This window comes from Carassius carassius, chromosome 33 (assembly GCF_963082965.1).
Source record: "Carassius carassius chromosome 33, fCarCar2.1, whole genome shotgun sequence".
Lineage (NCBI taxonomy): Eukaryota > Metazoa > Chordata > Actinopteri > Cypriniformes > Cyprinidae > Carassius > Carassius carassius.
The window spans coordinates 9,280,698-9,301,034 of record NC_081787.1 but is presented as its reverse complement, the minus strand read 5'-3'; the positions used below and the strand labels follow the sequence as shown (position 1 = coordinate 9,301,034).

At 40.6% G+C, this 20,337-nt stretch overlaps 1 protein-coding gene across 2 annotated transcripts in view; it reads right to left on the bottom strand.

Moving 5' to 3' along the window:
* LOC132113698 (teneurin-3-like) overlaps nucleotides 1-20,337 on the bottom strand; it is a 126,375-nt gene that overhangs the window by 10,390 nt on the left and 95,648 nt on the right. For both annotated transcript variants that reach the window (XM_059521624.1, XM_059521625.1), the window contains 4 exons: nucleotides 11,057-11,306; nucleotides 3,622-3,642; nucleotides 2,346-2,578; nucleotides 1,139-1,293 (listed from right to left, as the gene is read on the bottom strand). In XM_059521624.1, the coding sequence (XP_059377607.1) occupies nucleotides 1,139-1,293; nucleotides 2,346-2,578; nucleotides 3,622-3,642; nucleotides 11,057-11,306 (659 nt within the window). The remainder of the gene's footprint in view (nucleotides 1-1,138; nucleotides 1,294-2,345; nucleotides 2,579-3,621; nucleotides 3,643-11,056; nucleotides 11,307-20,337) is intronic.

The following is a 20,337-nucleotide window of genomic DNA, read 5'->3' as shown; positions in this document are numbered from 1 at the left end:
ATATTATTAGTTTTTTTTTATTTATTTTGAATAAATGCAGTTCTTTTTAACCTTTTATTCATCAAATATATTAGACAGAACTGTTTCCAACACTCATAATAAATCAGAATATTAGAATGATTTCTAAATGATCATGTGATAGACTGGATGTTACATGTGACACTGAAAGCTGGAGTAATGCTGAAAATTCAGCTTTGCATCACATGAATGTATATATATTTTTTAAGTATATTCAAATAGAAAACTATTATTTTAAGTTGTAATAATATTTCACAATATTACTGTTTTTTCTGTATTTTTGATCAAATAAATGCAGGCTTGATGAACACGAGAAACTTCTTTCAAAAACATTAAAAATAGTAATGTTTCCAAACTTTGACAAAAGTTTGGACACACCTTCTCATTCAAAGAGTTTTCTTTATTCTCATGACTATGAAAATTGTAGAGTCACACTGAAGGCATCAAGGGCTATTTGACCAAGAAGGAGAGTGATGGGGTGCTGCGCCAGATGACCTGGCCTCCACAGTCACCGGACCTGAACCCAATCGAGATGGTTTAGGGGTGAGCTGGACCGCAGACAGAAGGCAAAAGGGCCAACAAGTGCTAAGCATCTCTCGGGGAACTCCTTCAAGACTGTTGGAAGACCATTTCAGTTAACTACCTCTTGAAGCTCATCAAGAGAATGCCAAGAGTGTGCAAAGCAGTAATCAAAGCAAAAGGTGGCTACTTTGAAGAACCTAGAATGACATTGTTTCACACTTTTTTGTTATGTATATAATTCCATATATAATTCCACATGTGTTAATTCATAGTTTTGATGCCTTCAGTGTGAATCTACAATTTTCATAGTCATGAAAATAAAGAAAACTCTTTGAATGAGAAAGTGTGTCCAAACTTTTGGTCTGTACTGTATATATATATATATATATATATATATATATATATATATATATATATATATATATATATATATATATTTGCCATACTATGATGTTAATATGAGGGTTTTTCTGATCAAGAAAAAAGAAAAGTGAAATTACATTTGAAACATGTACCGGGACCAAAACTCATTTAGGTCTTTCCATGAGTCATGATAAATTATTTGCATGTGTTGATTTGAGCAATTTTTACTATTCACCTGATGGATGTCCATAACTGAGTCACAGCTCAGAGGTCGAGCAGAGGCAAGGTCATTGGACCCCAGTAAGGTGGAGATGATGCCATTCTGATCCACCTTCCGGATTACGGTCCCATCCACAAAGTAGATCAGTCCGTTCTTGTCAACAGTGATCCCTGGAGAGAATAGAGGAAGGAACTAAATGTGCAGGTCACATAGCTGTGGTCTTTGCTTGCCTGATCTAGGCAGCGGGTACATGTGTCATGTTTGGCTTCCCATTACTCAGGTCACTGCAGAAAGCATCGCCCTCAATTATTCACATCTTGCCTCCCACTGTTGAATTATTTCTTAAGGAGAAAATAGAATGGGATGTATTAGAACATCTCTCCCTCCCTCTAGCATTTCAGCCCATGTTCACTCTTTCTCACTCCGTCTCAGTCGATCTATACGTCTGCTCAGGGTATTTGACAAATGCATGGAGTGGGAAAGCATCAAACCCACTTTTAAACCCAAATTATGAAAGTGTGGGTTGCTATAGTAACTGCCGCTTGCTAAATGCGTGCCTAGCTGAGTGGTAGAACGGAAGTTTGTGTGCCTGACAAAAACAGTGAACTGACATCATGGCAGAAATCTCAGTCCTAACCAAGGAAACTGCATGCATGTATAAATGCCTTTTGATTTTTATAGTCACAACCAAAATGTGTGCACATTCCATCAATTCAACACATTATGTACCCATCTACACAGGAAATATGATAACTAATGTATCCATCATTCAGTGCATGCATTCATGTGTAAATGACATTTTATTGAAAAACAATGAAAACATATATTTTTCTGCATGACTAGATTATATGTTGAAATAGTTTATCCATATTCACCAGGCGAGTGTGACATTTTATAATTTATGTCAGTGAAGTCACGGATCGTTCAAAGAAGCTTCATCAATCCATTGTGTCTGGCTCAGTCAAATAATTTAGTATCCCGGGGCTGTCAGTTCCCGTTTCCCTCGTTGAAACGGCAATCAAAAACCTCACTACATAATACAGTGTTTAAAAGCTAACAGAGCTTTGGGATGATCTTTCATGTCAATCAAAGTGTGCCATATGCCTCAGAAGATTCATTGCAGCTATTTCTGAAGTTTGAAGAACCCATGTTTCTCATCTCTTTCCTTGAAAAGAATGCATGACCCTTTTGATTGTCAGTTTTAATCATCCTGTAATAATACCTTTGGGTCCTGTAAGGAGAGCATCGGTGGCTGGTCCTCCATCTCCACACTTTGTTTCATCAAAGGGAAGACAGTGATCTCCTGTTCCCGCCACCACCTCCACATTCTGCTGGGGCTCTGATCTGGCCAGAAGCACCTGCGGGCTATAGATGCGTCTGGAGTTGGTGTCGGACACATACAGCCGCCCCGTCATGGGATCTGTTGTCAGGTAGTAGCGGTGAGCGGGATTGTTACTTGGGGAGAGACATATAAACAGTAGGAGTTATTAGCGAAGACATTAGTTTGCTGTCAAGCCAAGTCAGTGCGACTCATAAATTATTGGTCAGACGTTGCAATTGAAAATGGCAGATGAAATGAGAGACTGATTAGAATATGAATATAATTAAAGATGGTGAGAGAATCGCAGTATGCTTTTCGCATCCATCAAAAGGGTGTGATCTCCTGACAGATGAGAAAAAGAATGTGTGAAAGTAAATGTGATGTGACTGGAGCATATTTGCGGAGGCTGTGATGACGACTTCAAGACTGCCAGATCATTTTGTTCATTCCTGTTCCCTTGCGGGGAAAGCATATCTTAATGACTGTCAACAACTGATGGCTTTTCAGAATGCTACGCTTATTTGCATTCATTAATTCTGTCTCCCAATCAGCCTGCTCCTTTCTGAATGAGTTAGTGCGGCCCCTCCAGACATGCCATTAGTGGTTAAATGACCAGTCCAATTGAGACTTTGTGCATGATGGTGTGGAGATCTGTGACCTTCTCATATGAGATCAGACAAACCTTTTCACATTTTATCAAAAGCAATTTTAAGGCTATTCTTGCACGCTGAGCTTACTCTATTAGATCGATATCATGGACTGTTTGGAAACCAATTCACACTCAGAGCCACTGGTCTGTGTAAAATCCAGATGTGAAAATGTGAAACAGTGATACTCCTTTCAGCTGAAGGCCCAAAGTGTTGGCCGCTGCAACATAATCCTAAATCCTCTTACATTGGCTTCAGTAAATCTTTCAAGACAGTCAAAAAAATGTGGTGATGTGCAAACATCTCTCATAAAATGTGCCTTGACATCTTTTGGGATTAGTAACAAACCTGGGTTAGTTTTCTATAGACACTCTTTGGAAATGTAGTTCCATAAAAACAAGGGCCAGAAGGGTCACAAGTGATTTTGTTGTTGATTTAAAAAAAAAGTTACCCATCTTAATTTTTTTTTACATAATACATGTATGTATTTCAAAATCAACATTGTGTGACATTAACTACACACAACTTACCTGTGCCTGAAATCCTTATTTCTTTGGGTAGTTTGAAAAAAGGAGGGAAACATATCGTCAGAACATACGGTATAGGTAAAATAGTGTACAATTATTATATTTACTTCCCATAACCCCTTGTTCATTTAGGAACCCACTGGTGACTACTTTATTTTCAACAATCCTATACTGAGAATACAATACCTCTAAAAATTTTTAAATATTCTAAAATATTTATATTTACCTTTTTGTATCAGTTTTCATTTTAGTAATTTTAGATTTTCAACTTAAGGCTGGCCCACATTAAAAGATTTTTAAAACCTTGTCAGAACTGTGAGAGACCAAACACAATGATAAATATATATAAACGCTATTTCGTTGTGAAAGCAAAAATACTTTGTTTGGCCTTCCAAAAGAGGACACAACTAGAAAACAATGGTTAAGTTGTATTTACAATACTGTTCCAGAACAGTTCAACCCCAATATTTAGTGTGCAGCACATTTTATGGAGGACATCACAGGATATTCCACCATGATTCCAGTTCGAAGGGAATGTACAGTACTGTCCAAAAGTCTTAGGCCACTAGTATTTTCACCAAAAAAAAGTCAGTTTACATTTACACACATTATTTTTGCCATTAATTGTAATAATCCAGTGAGATTTTGATTTTGAGATTGAGTCTGACAGCAGCCAGGGCTTCGCACAGAGATCTGATCTCACCATCATCCAGTCTGTCTGGAATAATATGAAGAAACAGAACAAACTGAGACACACTTAATCCAGAACTGTGGTAATGTCTCCAAGACACTCCAGTTCTTCTGGATTTAGTGTGTCTCAGTTTGTTCTGTTTCTTCATGTTATTCCAGACAGACTGGATGATGGTGAGAGTACTGTCTCTTGTCAGACTCCTTGTGCAAACAAAAATCTCACTGGATTAATGCCAAAAATAACGTTTGGAAATGTAAACTCATATTTCCTACTGACACACTACAGCAAAATATAGAAATAACTGACTTAAAACCATTTTTTTGATGGTGAAAATACTAGTGGCCTAAGACTTTTGCACAGTACTGTATATGTTGTATATGCCAGTGTTCTGACTGGGACATGCTTCACAGTATGGTAAGGGCGTAACATTTCCATCACACACTTGAGACATTTGGCCAATCACAATGCACTGGATCGTTGGCCAATCAGAGCACACCTTGCTTTTCAGACCGATGAGCTTAGTTAAAAAAAATGAGGCATTTTAGAAAGGCGGGACATAGAGGAGAAACAGTAATGTACAATATGTGGAAAATAATGTTTTTTTAACCTTAAACTGCATAAACATATTTAATTACACCAAATACACAAAATAATGTTATTTTTAGCAACATCATTTCACCCCTTTAAAAGTTTTGTTACTATAGTGTGTGGAGTGTCGCGATGTGATAGGACTGCACACCATACTAACTGATTCACAAACAACCAGAGTCCCAGCTATGAACACAGGAAATCTTGCAGGGTCAAACGTGACTTTAGAGTAAACAAATGGCAGGTGACGATGTTAATAGTATCCGAATTGCTTTTTTACTGAAAATTTGTGGAAATAAAGAAAAAGGTTGGATGAAGTAATTTGAATGTGGACTTCACATTACAGTGCGAGCTGGAGGTGATTAATGCTTCCATAAACTCACTTTTTGATTGAGAATCATTTAGCTCCACGTGACAATGTGCAGAGTGCATGCGCATTTGTCCTCGGGGATCCCCCCACACAACAGGATTTCTGATAGCATATATTCATCATGTTGCATATTTACGATTTGAAATCGCTGCAGCCCCGACGTTCAATTCAATCACTCTTAACACACCCCATACCACAGGAAAATTGCCCCATTTATCTTGTAGTGTATGCCCCACTTTAGTTAATGGGGAAACTTTTATTTTTCTTCTTCTCATATTTATATTTTATTTCACCTTTACTTCAATAAATGAAAAGTATTTTTAATAACAAAAACAACACTGATTCTTAAAGGGACACTTCACCCATTTGCATTTAGCTTTGTATTGTTAGAAACCCAGTCATATATTATAATGATCATGGATTTTCCCTTTATTTTTCCCTGAGATGGGAGAAATAAGGATTTAAGTGTTTTACTTCCTGCTTATTATGACGTAAAAATCGTCATTTTGCGTCATAATAAGCAGGAAGTCAAAATTCATTGAAAAGTGTAGAGACTACAGAGACTAGCTTATTATTATTCCAGGGGGTGGGACCCACTCACCCTACAGGCCTATTACAGATCAGTGGGTGGGACTAAACTTACAGAAACGAAAATGAAAATCCGCCATCTTGTTTGGAAGCTATGTAGCTAAGCTAACAAGCGCTTATGGAGTCAGATTTACGAGAATGGCTGGAGGAACAACTCATGATACGGAAGAAGAGGATTTTCTGTTGCTCGAAACAGATGTTCGTGGCTATCTATACGAGCCACAATATAGCGCAGAGCAGCTGAGGCTGATGGAGGAACAGGAGGCGGCGGCTGCAGCCGAGACGGAGACCTGCCTGTCGCGTCCGAGGAGCCCGGGCGTGCTCGAGCTGGTGCGGACTGGTGGTGGCTGTGCTCTCGTTGTGCGCCTACGGACACAGAGCTCGAGTCCGTCTGCTGCAAGAATTTGAAAGATGCCAATTTCTCCTCGAAGAAATGTCTGAGGCAGACAAGGACACGGATGTTTGCGTTGTGAACCATCCTAGTTTCGCCCCGCATATGGAGAGAGGCGTCCTGGAGACATACTTCAGAATTCCGAAGGTAAACTGGAAACGCCAGCCGAAGCCTGCACAAATGGACGTCTAACTGTAAAATAAGTGTTTCAATTTTATTTATTATTCATTTCGTGAAATGTACACAATTTCTTCAAGCATTATTATCACGAAATGATTCCCGGTTAATAAGTTACGTAACGTCAACTGTAAACTGTTTGTGCAGTACCTTTTTTAATGCACAAAAAGCTTACTGTGGCATTGTTTACTACTGTGGCACGTAAATACCATACATCGCTAACTGTGTCCTCAATGTCTTGTAGACAATATCGCCTAACAGCCTAACAGCGGTGTTCTGGATTAGTGGGAGTGGCTTGTGGAGCTGTGCAAATGTGTTGCATTGTGGGAGTTGTGGTTTTACATACAAATGAGCCCTAAAGTTACTTTCTGTAATAACTCGGTCAAAAAGGCACCAAATTCGAAAGTTTTAATAGATTTCGACTACATATATGACCCACTTTCAATGAAGATCAATGTTCCCACGGGTGAAATGCTCCTTTAACACTGTATGTGGCAACGTGTGGCACATTGCGAGTGGCGCCGATACAGGATGGCTGCCTCCGTGACGTGCTCTGCAGTTGTTTTTGTGTTTTTGTTAGTTTGTCCTGTCTTTAGTTATATTCCTGCAATCAGTTTCACCAGGGACGAATTGCTGGATATTCGGCAACACACATCTCCCGATATTTCACCGGTTTTCGACTATTCTGATGTTTTGCTGGACATTCTTGTCGGCGGAGCGGCTGCCCTGATCACACGCTTCAAGAGGACGCGCAGGCGGGGAAAGCGAGCGGGAGCGCTCGTGAGACTCAGAAAACGCGGATTTCGAACGCCGTTGCCTAGCATCCATCTGGCAAATCTCCGCTCTCTACCCAACAAAACGGACGAACTGCTTCTGCTCTCTCGGACAAATAAAGATTTCTCCCACTCTGCTGCTCTGTGTTTCACGGAAACTTGGCTGAATGACACCATACCGGACAGCGCGCTCCATCTGCCGGACTTTCAGCTGTTTAGAGCGGATCGCGACGCAGAATCAACGGGGAAATCGCGCGGCGGCGGGACATGCTTTTACATCAATGAACGGTGGTGTACAGATGTAACTGTGTTAAAGAAGACGTGCTGCTCAAATCTCTAAACGCTCTTCATTAACTGCAAGCCGTTCTATTCGCCGCGGGAGTTTCATTCGTTCATTCTGGTTAGTGTTTACATCCCTCCTCAAGCGCACGTGAGCTCAGCTTTACAGAAACTCGCTGAGCAGATCACAGAGACAGAACAACAACACCCAGACTCTGTTTTAATCATTCTTGGGGACTTTAATAAAGCCAATCTCTCCCGTGAACTGCCAAAATACAGACAGCATGTTACTTGTCCCACAAGAGACAGTAATATATTGGATCACTGTTACACAACAATAAAGGATGCATTTCACTCTGTTCCACGAGCAGCTTTGGGACGTTCTGATCACCTTCTGGTTCATCTTATACCGACCTACAGGCAGAAACTAAAATCAGCTAAACCTGTATTAAGGACTGTAAAAAGATGGACTAATGAAGCAGAGCAGGATTTACAATCTTGTTTTGACCTCACTGATTGGAGTGTTTTTGAAGCTGCTGCCACCGATCTGGACGAACTCACAGAGACCGTAACATCATATATCAGTTTCTGTGAGGATATGTGTATTCCTACCAAGACTCAACTAAATTACAACAATGACAAACCGTGGTTCACTGCAAAACTCAGACAGCTCCGTCAGGCCAAAGAACATGCTTACGTGAAGGGGGACAATGTCTTGTATAAACAGGCTAAATACACACTGGAAAAGGAGATCAAAGTGGCAAAGAGGAATTATTCTGAAAAAATAAGGACTCAGTTCACTTCGAACGACTCCGCATCAGTGTGGAAAAGCCTAAAGAAGATCACCAATTACAAGACACCACCCCCCAGCACTGTGGAAAATCAACGACTGGCAGACGATCTGAACGAGTTTTAATGCAGGTTTGAAAGAACACCCATCACCTGCCCTGAACACCTCTCCACACAACCGTTCACACCAATAACAACTCCTGCAACCAACCCTGAATGCCTCTCCAAACAAACGTTCACACCATTCACAGCTCCTGCAACCAACCCTGAATGCCTCTCCACACAACCATTCACACCATTAACAGCTCCTGCAACCCATCCTGATCACCTCTCCAATCAACCGCTCTCACCATTCACAACTCCTGCAACCAACCCTGAATGCCTCTCCAAACAACTGTTCACACCACTCACAACTCCTGCAACCCACCCTGAACACCTCTCCAATCAAGCGCTCTCACCATTCACACCTCCTGCATCCCCCCTCTCCCCCACACCTGCAATACAGATCAGCGAGGATGCGGTGCGCCAGGTCTTCAGGAAGCAGAAAAGGAAAAAAGCACCAGGCCCAGATTGCGTTACACCAGCCTGTCTGAAATCCTGTGCTGACCAGCTGGCCCCCATCTTCACAAAGATCTTCAACAGATCGCTGGAGCTGTGCGAAGTCCCTTCATGCTTCAAACGCTCCACCATCATCCCCATCCCAAAGAAATCCAAAATTACAGGACTAAATGACTACAGGCCTGTGGCTCTAACGTCTGTGGTCATGAAGTAATTTGAAAAACTGGTGCTGGCCCACCTGAAGGACATCACTGGACCCTTGCTGGATCCTCTTCAGTTTGCCTACAGAGCAAACAGGTCTGTGGACGATGCAGTAAACATCGGACTGCATTATGTTCTGCAACACCTAGACAGACCGGGGACCTATGTGAGGATCCTGTTTGTGGACTTCAGCTCTGCCTTCAACACGATCATCCCAAACCTCCTCCTGCCCAAACTAACTCAGCTCTCCGTGCCCACCTCCGTCTGTCAGTGGATCAACAGCTTCCTGACAGACAGGCAGCAGCTAGTGAGGCTGGGAAAATACACATCCAGCACCCGTACAATCAGCACTGGAGCTCCCCAGGGCTGTGTTCTCTCCCCACTGCTCTTCTCCCTGTACACTAATGACTGCACATCTAAGGACCCCTCTGTCAAGCTCCTGAAGTTTGCAGATGACACCACACTCATCGGCCTCATTCAGGACGGTGACGAGTCTGCTTACAGACAGGAGGTTAAAGAGCTGGCTGTCTGGTGCAGTCTCAACAACCTGGAGCTTAACACGCTCAAAACAGTGGAGATGATCGTGGACTTCAGGAGAAACCCCCCTGCACTCCCCCCACTCACCATCATGAACAGCACTGTGACTGCAGTGGAGTCATTCAGGTTCCTGGGCACCACTATCTCTCAGGACCTGAAGTGGGACATTCACATTGACTCCATTGTGAAAAAGGCCCAGCAGAGGTTGTACTTCCTTCGCCAGCTGAGGAAGTTTAACCTGCCACAGGATCTGCTGAAACAGTTCTACTCCACCATCATCGAATCCATCCTCTGCACTTCAGTAACTGTCTGGTTCAGCTCAGCTTCTAAATCGGACCTCAGAAGACTACAGAGGGTAGTCCGGACTGCTGAGCGAATTATCGGTACAACCCTCCCATCTATTCAAGAACTGTACTTATCCAGAGTGAGCAAAAGGGCTGTTAAAATCACTCTGGACCCCTCACATCCAGCACACTCCCTCTTTGAACTGTTGCCATCTGGTCGACGCTACAGAGCACTGAGCACCAGAACGACCAGACACAGGAACAGTTTCTTCCCTCAGGCAATCCATCTTATGAACAGCTGATAATAACTGTGGGACACACTACACTATTTATATTTATATACACTACACTTTTTATCCAACACACATACTTAGCGTACACGTACATCTTTTTCACATAATATACATGTACATACATGGAACACACTATACTACTTATATTTATATTTATATACACATACACTTATTTATCCAAACACACATACTTAGCGTACAGTTACAATTTTTCCACATAATATACATGTACATACATAAATGCTCTTTTTAATATACCTGCCATACATTGTCAATTTGTATATTGTCAATCCTTACCCACCTATTTGTATTTTTTTTGTATTTTTTATTCCTTATTGTGTTTTTTGTTCTGTCGCTGTTATGTTGCACTGCGGAGCTCTGTCACGAAAACAAATTCCTCAAATGTGTGAACATACCTGGCAGTAAAGCTCATTCTGATTCTGATTCTGATTCTGATTCTGGTGTTGAAATAAAATTCTATTCTAAAATTCTGTGTATTTCAAAGTAGATTTGAAATAAATCAAATTCTTTGACAGAGTTGACTTTTCTAACAGGCTAAAACATAACACTCTGTCAGCACACTGAAATCTAAACGTCTCTAAATTCATCCCCTTTCAACCTCTGCTGCTATAGCTATCAAAGCACTGCTTACAAATTCACAGCATTAAACCATAACTTTCAAGTCAATTACTGTTAGACTTTAAAAATTGCCTGCTGTGAGAATTGGTGCCACTATTATGCAAATTCTGAAGTCCTTCGTTTTGTGAGGACTAGTTTTGTGGATTACTTTTAAATGTTTTGTAGAGAGACTGTCTAGATGCTGCCTCTCTGCATGCTGTGATTTGTCACAAAATGTCTCCTCAAGTATTCTACTAGATTTCCTTGCTGCTGAATCACCCATCCAGTTGTCCTCACTCACCTGAGCTCCATGACACTGGTAACATTGCCTGATGGATAGATGCGTCTGATGTAATTGAAGTCGCCAACATACAGGCTCCCATCGATGCCCCATGCAAGAGCAACAGGAGCCAGCAGTTTGTTTCCTTCCGCCTGTCCATTACAGCTTGGGCAGGAGATGCTTCTGCGTCTGCCATTCCCCATTATGGTGCTGATGATGGGAGGAAGCTGGGAGAGGAAGACATTCTCGCCATTTCCCTTATACAGGATCCCTGAGACACCAGAAATAATGGGAAGAGAAAAAAAAAAAAAAATCCTTTATATAGATATTTATATATACCAAAATCACATAGACCCAGGAATAGAACATTATTATTAGTAGTAATAATTTATAAAAAAATAAAAAAAATAAAAAACTTGATAAAATGTATTAACTTGTTTTATATAGAGAAGCTGAGAAATGCTATTCTTATCTGACTCCACAACCTCAAATGCTCTTGTGATCTATAATAGGGGTGAAAAAAAGAGTAGATGGTTTTATTTTTCTTTTCTTTTTTGGAACGTCCTCAACTATAGATAAAAGTTCCTACCCTGGACATCACTATGAAAAGGGGGCACTTAGTCCTGTGATCTTCCTGAACTTCCGTTAGAAACTCCATTAATGTGGATCTACCAAAATGAACATTTTTAATATGGATGATTAGACTTCAACTTTTGAAATAAATTAAGCACTTCTTGAGCAGTCTAGTTGTAAGCAAAATTATCTTTTTTATTTGGTGTTAGTCTTTGTTATTTAGTTTTTTCATTATTTTCTTCATTCTTTAATATATTGAATTTGTGCTATTCTATAATTTGTCAATTCACAAAAATTATTAAAAATACAAATGTTCTACATTTAAAAAAATTACTTTTCAGGTCATTTTCTCTATTATGATACCAATGTATTGTATCAACAACTGAAATATATTTTACAACATGTTTAGAGAAAAGCTTATGCCACAAAATAGCAGTTTTGATGGCAAAACTATGACAGATTTTTTTTTTTTTTAAAGGATTTTATCATGTTTGTGCTGTTGAATCAGAGATAATCTGTCTCAAATGTAAAATTTGTTTTGTTTTTAAATAAATAAAATAAAAAAAGAATACAGTCCTCAGGCATGCCATCAAATATACCAACCGGAGACATTTTGATCACCTGAGAGGGTATTGTCTACACAGCTGTCTGCTTTATTTTCCAATCCCTATATATCTCAGCTTCTAAAACCTTTGATCGTTTCAATCATTTTAACACCACTTTCAGTCCAAGACTGATCGACTAGCTTGGGTCATTACAGATAAATATTTCAGTCCTGTGAAAATTAAACTTGTTTCTTTTTGGGGTTGGCTTCAAAGAGGAACTTCAAAGGGAAGTGCCATGCCCAGGGCCATACATTATTCATACTGAGCAACATGTTAGACTTTCAACACTTGCTTTGGCCTATTAATCACATCAGTAATACTGCACTGAACTACACTCCCATTGGCTGGCCAATACATCTCAAGTTCAATAACATCAGAGGCTACACACAATCACCTCTGCTTTGTAATTGGTTCAGAGGCCGCACTTCATTAAAACTATAGGAGTCTGAAACTGTTCAGTTTCAATTGTTTTTAATGTATTATTATGGGCCAAGCACCGAAGGTGCGTAGGCACCTATTGTATCCGTTAAGATTCTTATTATTATTCTGCTTCTTCTTCCGCCGCAAGTCTATGGCAGCCCATAGAACCGCTTGCTCATGCCTAGTCGAATGAACACCATAATTGAAAAATCGCAAGTTTTAGTTTTTTTGCTATATTTTATTGTCCGTAAAACCTACTTTTTCGAACTTGTCCTAGACGGTTAGTCAGATTTTCACGAAAATTGGCTCAGATCATTTTCAGACCATGCTGGCAAAAAGTTATGGAATTCAAGTTGATTCGTCCAACCGTTCTCGAATGACACGTGAACAAATTTGATGAAAAGCACGCAAAAATGCATGTGAGGCTATATGTCAGCAACGGTTTGGCATATTGAGACCAAACTTGGTGTGTGTTATAATAACCATGACCTTGGACTACCTGCAGTGTTTCGACGCAGCGCCACCTAGTGGTCAGCAGATATGAAAAATGCATATTTTGGCTTATAACTTCTGAATGGTTTGACCAAAAATCACACAACTGGTCTCTTCAGATTCAGTGAGTCATGTCGAGTTGTATGATATCCAATGTTCCCGTGTCAGCCATTTTAGGCGTCGGCCATTTTGAATTATGTTTTAAAATGCTGTATTTTTTTAACGCAGCATCGTATCGTTATGAAAATAATTAAAAAATATTCGGCTCCATGCCCTGAATGTACTCAAAAAGTTTAATAACACAAAAATAATAAAACAAAAATGCTAATAACTTTTGAATCAATTAGACTATTGAAATGGCAATGATCTCCCTATATTCTGTGGGTCATGCCAAAAGCATCGATACCAATTATGCGAAAATTGGCCATATGTCCTGTCCGCCATTTTGATTAATGTTGAAAACATACTTTTTCAAACTCCTCAGACCGTTAGTCCGATTTTCACCAAATTTGACGTGAATCATTCAGACCATGCTGGCAAAAATTTATGGATTTCGTGTAGATATACGAAACGGTTCTCATTTAGCGCATCAACAAATTTGCTGGAAGGGTGCCAACATGCATTTGAGGCTGTATCTCTGCAACGCTTTGACATATTTACACCAAACTTTGTGTGTGTCATCGTCACCTCACACTGACCATGCCACATAAATTTCGTAACTGTGCCACCTATTGGTCAAGAGTAATGAACCATTCATTAACCATGAATAATTACACTTATAAAAATGGTCTCAAAATATTCCCTGGCTTATGCCGACAACATTGATACCAAATATGCCAGAGTAAACCAAACTTCCTGTCCGCCACTTTGATTTATTTTGAAAACCTACTTTTTTCGAACTCCTCATCAACCGTTAGTCCGATTTTCACCAAAATTGAATCAGATGATATTTAGACTGTGGTGACAAAATGTTATGGATTTTGTAGCGAAACACAAAACCGTTTTGGCATACCACTGCAACGAAATTGAGGCATCATGCCAAAATGACACTTCAGGCTGTATCTCTGCAATGCTTTAGCATATTGACACTAAACTTTTTGGGTGTTATTGTCATCTCACACAGAACACACCAAAATGATTTGATTACAGCACTACCTGTTGGTCAAAAGTGATAGGCCTTTTAATCTCATTACTACTGGTTGTATTTATGATTTTTCAGCCATTTCAATCACAATAATCCTAAAATTGCTGTTATCGCTCATTAATGCATTTGGTGTAATGCTTCATGCCATGCTTAGCTCCTACATTTGCCGTTGGAGTGCTTGGCCCCGTAATTGCTGCTTGCAGCTATGTTTATTATTATTATTGTTGTTGTTATTATTATATTTTTTTTCTAATTTTATGCAAGTAAACAAGACAAACCAAAGTGTCAGAAGCAGAGCAGAGAGACTCTTTTGACTATTCTAATGGAAGGTGGTCTACACCGATCATGGTAATACAGAAAATAGATAACACTGTGGTCGAATAGTTGGCCCAAATACTAACAAGTTGACTAGTTCGTGATTATTTAGTTTTTTCCAAGATAATTCAGATATTTTTATCAGAGGTAATTTAATTATCACATACTGTACAGCTTAGTGTACTTTAGCAGTTAGTCAGGTAAGTCCAATTTGTATATCACAGAAGAAACAGTCGAGCTATAGAGAAGGACAGCAGCTTGTGAGTGTTTTGTCTCGTTTTCTCATTAGACTACTGCGTGATCGTCATTGCTAGGAAAGTTTTTGGTTTAAATTGTGTGTGTCTTACCCTGGTAAATACGTGCTGAAAGTGGCGCTTGGTTTTGTGTTTGCCTATCGCGGGACTGCCCAGTTTCGATCTGCTAAATAGTGAGGCTTGGCCAGCTGACTTCAATCACAGGTAATCAGGCAAATACAAAAGCGTTAGGTCTCACTGCGGCAGCGGTCGCGACAGCCCTCGTGTGAAGACCGACGAGTGTAAAGACAATCGACTCTACCTGTGCGACTCCACCGAGCAAGGACACCGACAGGGCACTTGAGTATTGCTTTTCTCCTTTTTCTTCACTTTTTGTATAACTTGTTCTCAAATATTTCTTACACTTGTAGTCACTATGTGCTTTCAGATCTCTACTATCACTACTAACACTCAAAGAGCGCGCTACGTACATCGCAGGAAGGCCTGTCTGACAAACCTATGGCCTGTCCCTCTGACCTCTACTACTACTACGCTCTCTATTCCAGTTGGTCTCTGGAACTGCCAGTCTGCAGTTAACAAAGCAGACTTCATTTCTTCTATTGCTACTCATTCCGGTCTCAACCTCATGGCACTGACTTAGACTTGGATCAAACCTGAAGACACTGCCACCCCTGCAGCCCTCTCCACTAATTTCACTTGTTCCCACACTCCTCGTACCACTGGGAGGAGTGGAGGTACTGGTTTCCTTATATCAAAAGAATGGAAATTTGATCTTCAGCCTTCACCTACAGGTAATGGTTCATTTGAATCACATGCCATTACTGCAACCCACCCTGTTAAAATCCACTTTGTGGTCATTCATCGTCCCCCAGGTCAATTGGGAAACTTCTTGGAGGAGTTGGATATGCTGCTATCAAACTTTCCTGAAGATGGTACTCCTCTGGAACTGCTTGCTGACTTCAACATCCACCTAGATAAACCCCAGGCTGCTGACTTCAAAACTCTGCTCACCTCATTTGATCTCAAGCAAGTGTCTACTACAGCGACTCACAAATCAGGCAACCAACTGGATCTCATCTACACACCCGGTTGCTCTGTGGACAGCTCTTCAGTTGCTCCACTGCACACCTCAGACCACTTCCTCATTATTGCTAACCTAGCACTTACTCCTGAAGCGGCTCACACTCCAACCCAGGAACCTACGCTCACTCTCTCCTTCGCGCTTATCTTCTGTGGTTTCATCCTCACTTCCTGCACTCTCTCAGTTTTCAGCTCTGGACATGAACAGCGCTACGGACACTCTTTGCTCCACTTTAACATCTTGCTTGGACAACTTTTGCAAACTGTTGTCTAGACCAGCACGCACCGCCCCATCTGCCCCCTGGCTGTCCGAGGTTCTCCGTGAACATCCCTCTAAACTCAGGGCTGCTCTCTTCCTTCTCTGCAAATGTCTTCACGGCTAAAACATCCTACTACCACAACAAAATTAACAGCTGTTGTGACGCTCGGACACTCTTCAAGACTTTCTCTTCTTAATCCGCTGCCACCACCTCCCCATCGACTCTTAGAGCGGACGACTTTGCAGTTTTCTTCACAAATAAGACAGGAACCATCAGTGACCAATTATCCACACCGCAGACTGAGGACAACTTCACAATGACCTACGCACACTCTTTCTCCTCCTTCTCCCCCCTCTCAGAAATGGACGTTTCCAAACTTCTCCTGTCCAATAATCCTACTACTTGTCCACTTGATCCGATCCCCACTCACCTCCTTCAAGCGATCTCTTCTTCAGTCATACCTTTGCTTACTCACATTATCAACTCCTCTCTTCACTCTGGAACATTTCCCTCAGCATTCAAGCAGGCCCGGGTAAGCCCACTACTCAAGAAACCATCTCTAAATCCAGCGCTTCTTGAAAACTACAGACCGGTATCCCTTCTTCCATTCATTGCAAAGACACTTGTGTTCAACCAGCTTTCTATGTTCCTTGTACAGAACAACCTCCTGGACAGCAAACAATCTGGCTTCAAAAGTGGTCACTCAACTGAGACTGCTCTGCTCTCGGTTACTGAAGCCCTGCGACTAGCAAGAGCAGCTTCAAAATCCTCAGTACTCATCTTACTGGACCTGCTGCTTTTGACACCGTTAATCACCAAATTCTCCTGTCCACCCTCAGAAAGATGGGTATCTCTGGAACCGCACTCCTGTGGGTTAAGTCCTACCTCTCTGACAGATCCTTCAGTGTGTCTTGGAGGGGTGATGTTTCTAAGTCACAACACCTTGCTACTGGGGTTCCTCAAGGCTCAGTACTTGGACCACTTCTCTTCTCCATCTACATGACGACATTAGGATCTGTCATTCAGAAGATTGGCTTTTCTTATCACTGCTACACTGATGACACCCAACTCTACTTCTCATTCCAACCAGATGACCCGACGGTAGCTGCTCGCATTTCAGCCTGTCTGAGTCACAAGTCTAGCTGGATGAATGACCATCACCTTCAGCTTAACCTTACGAAGACAGAACTCCTGGTGATTCCAGCTAACCCATTGCTTCATCACAATTTCTCTATACAGCTGGGTTCGTCAACCATTACTCCTTCAAGGACAGCCAGAAACCTAGGAGTTGTGGTGGATCATCGGTTAAGCTTCACAGACCACATTGCTACAATGACCCGGTCCTGCAGGTTTGCCTTATACAACATTAGGAAGATTAAAACCTTCCTATCAGAGCAAGCCACCCAACTTCTTGTCCAAGCTCTTGTTCTCTCCAGACTGGACTATTGTAATGCTCTCCTGGCGGGCCTTCCTGCATGTACTGTCAAGCCTCTGCAATTGATCCAGAATGCAGCAGCGAGGGTTGTCTTCAATGAGCCAAAAAAAAGCTCAAGTTACTCCTCTCCTCATCAGGTTACACTGGCTACCAGTAGCCGCTCACATCATATTCAAGGTACTGATGCTTGCCTACAAGACGACCACTGGCACGGCACCAACATACCTAAACTCACTGGTTAAATCTTATGTGCCCTCCAGAAGTTTGCGCTCTGCAAGTGAATGACGCCTTGTGGTGCCATCCCAAAGAAGTTCAAAATCACTCTCACGGACCTTTTCCTGGACTGTGTCCAGCTGGTGGAATGACCTCCCAATCTCAATTCGTACAGCTGAGTCTTTATTCATTTTCAAGAAACATCTAAAGACTCATCTTTTTCGACAGCACTTAACCAACTAATACTAGCACTTTTCCTTTTCTTGTCTTTTCATTTAAAAAATAAATAAATAAATAAAAACCTGGCTAGGCGTTCTATACTAGACTAACTGAGACTTGTCATGGCACTTGTATACTGTTGTTGTTCTCTTGTTGACCTGACTGCTTCTATTGTTCTCATTTGTAAGTTGCTTTGGATAAAAGCGTCTGCTAAATGATTAAATGTAATGTAAATGTAATATTCAAACTTTTATGTCTATAATTCCTTAACATAGAGCAGTTTTAGGGATGGTCAATGTGATGAGAAATAACAAGCAATATTAAGCCATTTTTATAGAGATTCAAAATTTCTTTGTAGCTTGTATCTGTTGCATGATTTGTTTTTGTCACATAATAGACATGACTTGTATGTGTCACATGACTTGTATTTGTCACATGATTGCTTGGATGTGCCTAATTAAGGTGATCACCTGTGTCTATTTAAAGTTGACTTCACTTTACATTGATACTGTGCCTGATGAAGACCTGAAGGTCGAAACGTTGCTTGAGCTTAATTAAATTCCTCTGGAGCAGTAGTTTTCAGTGTGCAGACTTCACTTCTTTATTTGATGATAAATAACAATGACATACATGTTCCTGCATTTAGATGTAGCCATACATTTATTTTGTATTTATTTTGTGTAGCAGATACATGTGTGCCTTAGTGAGTACTGAGTTAATGTATGTAATTAAGTCACAAAACTGAAGTAATGTCTGTTGATTTCACTGAAAGATGGAGTTATGACAATTTGATTAAAGAGATAAAACAAAAACAACCTTTGACAGTAAAATCTTTTAGGAAAAGTTGCATCTTCAGCTACTTCCCATTTTAATGCACCAGCCATACACATTCAGACAGAAATTGTAAGCTGTTACATCACATCTTGGCATGTCATGCTAAAAAAAATGTCTTTGAAAAACATCAAAACGTCAGTTGCATTCTGTATAGCTCGTTTTGAACTATAAAAAACTGTGTTTCCTGCGTAAACACAGCCAAAGAAATGTGAACCTGAAAACATCCTAATTATACAGACCAACTAGATGTTTTTTAAAAATCTGGAGATTTGCACATCACCAGTCACCCATCTTGAATGCACTGTGTCACTGACGAGATAAATCAAGTGCATCCGGTGCCAAGTCTCATCGGGCATTCCACTTTAGTGTGATGACTGTCACTTTAGCAGCAAGCGTGGTAAACTGTCATTGGCTGAAATCAGCTGTTAATTCACAGAGTGCTTAAATGACACAAAACCCTCTGCAATTCTGAACTGCATGCGATTCATGGTTAATGTCTTCCCATGTGCAGCTAAACAGGGTGCATAGTAATTTGTTCCTGCTTGATTAACCCCTGCCATTGATTAATTGATTGAGAGGAGGACTGGAATGAAGACAAAGTCAGATGGGATCTTGAGAACACCCAGCCCAATAAAAGATGCTGTTCTCATTCAGAGGTCTACAATGTACTATTAAGTAAGAAGAATTGGTCTGGGTGGATGCTTTTAAGTGTGACTCAGGAAAGCCACTGACCTTGGCAGCAAGACAAACCAGTGACACTTACTCAAACTGTGATTGCTGCATTGCATTGCCCTGATCTCATTCTGCACAGTGCACACTACTTATGAACCACTGTTCAAATACAAGGAAGAAAATAATGAACACAAAGTAACACAGTATATAGTAACACAAAGATTTGACTGTAAATCCTATTCAAAACCCTGTGCAGCCAGAACAACATTAACAATATCTCATATATTGATTGGAATAATCGACATCGCTGTCATGAAGGCATTGTGGGTGGTTGCCAGGATATTGCTATGGAGTTATTAAGATATTCTGAATGGTTTCTTACTAATAACATTCAATGTCTTTGTGATACATTATTCCCTATTTTTTTTTTCTTTCTTTCTTTCTTTTTTGCCTTTTCTTCATTGTGAAGTAACAATAAAACTAATTGCTTAGAAAAGTAATTACAGAAATGTCCTTAAGCCACTAGATATCCATAGCACAAATTGTGTGCAAGCATTGCAAGAACCACAAGTAACATGCAGCAACACAAAATAATTACATTTAAAGTGCATGTTTTTCATTAGTGTTTGTCATTACCATGCAGCGTGGATGCTGTAATCATGGCCTTGTGACTTTATTGCTAGACCTTACCGTGAAAAGCAGTCGATTTGGTTTGGCCACTCTCAGCTACATGTTAATGTTTATGAAGTACAACAAAGTTTATAAATGGAAATTTCATTCAATGTC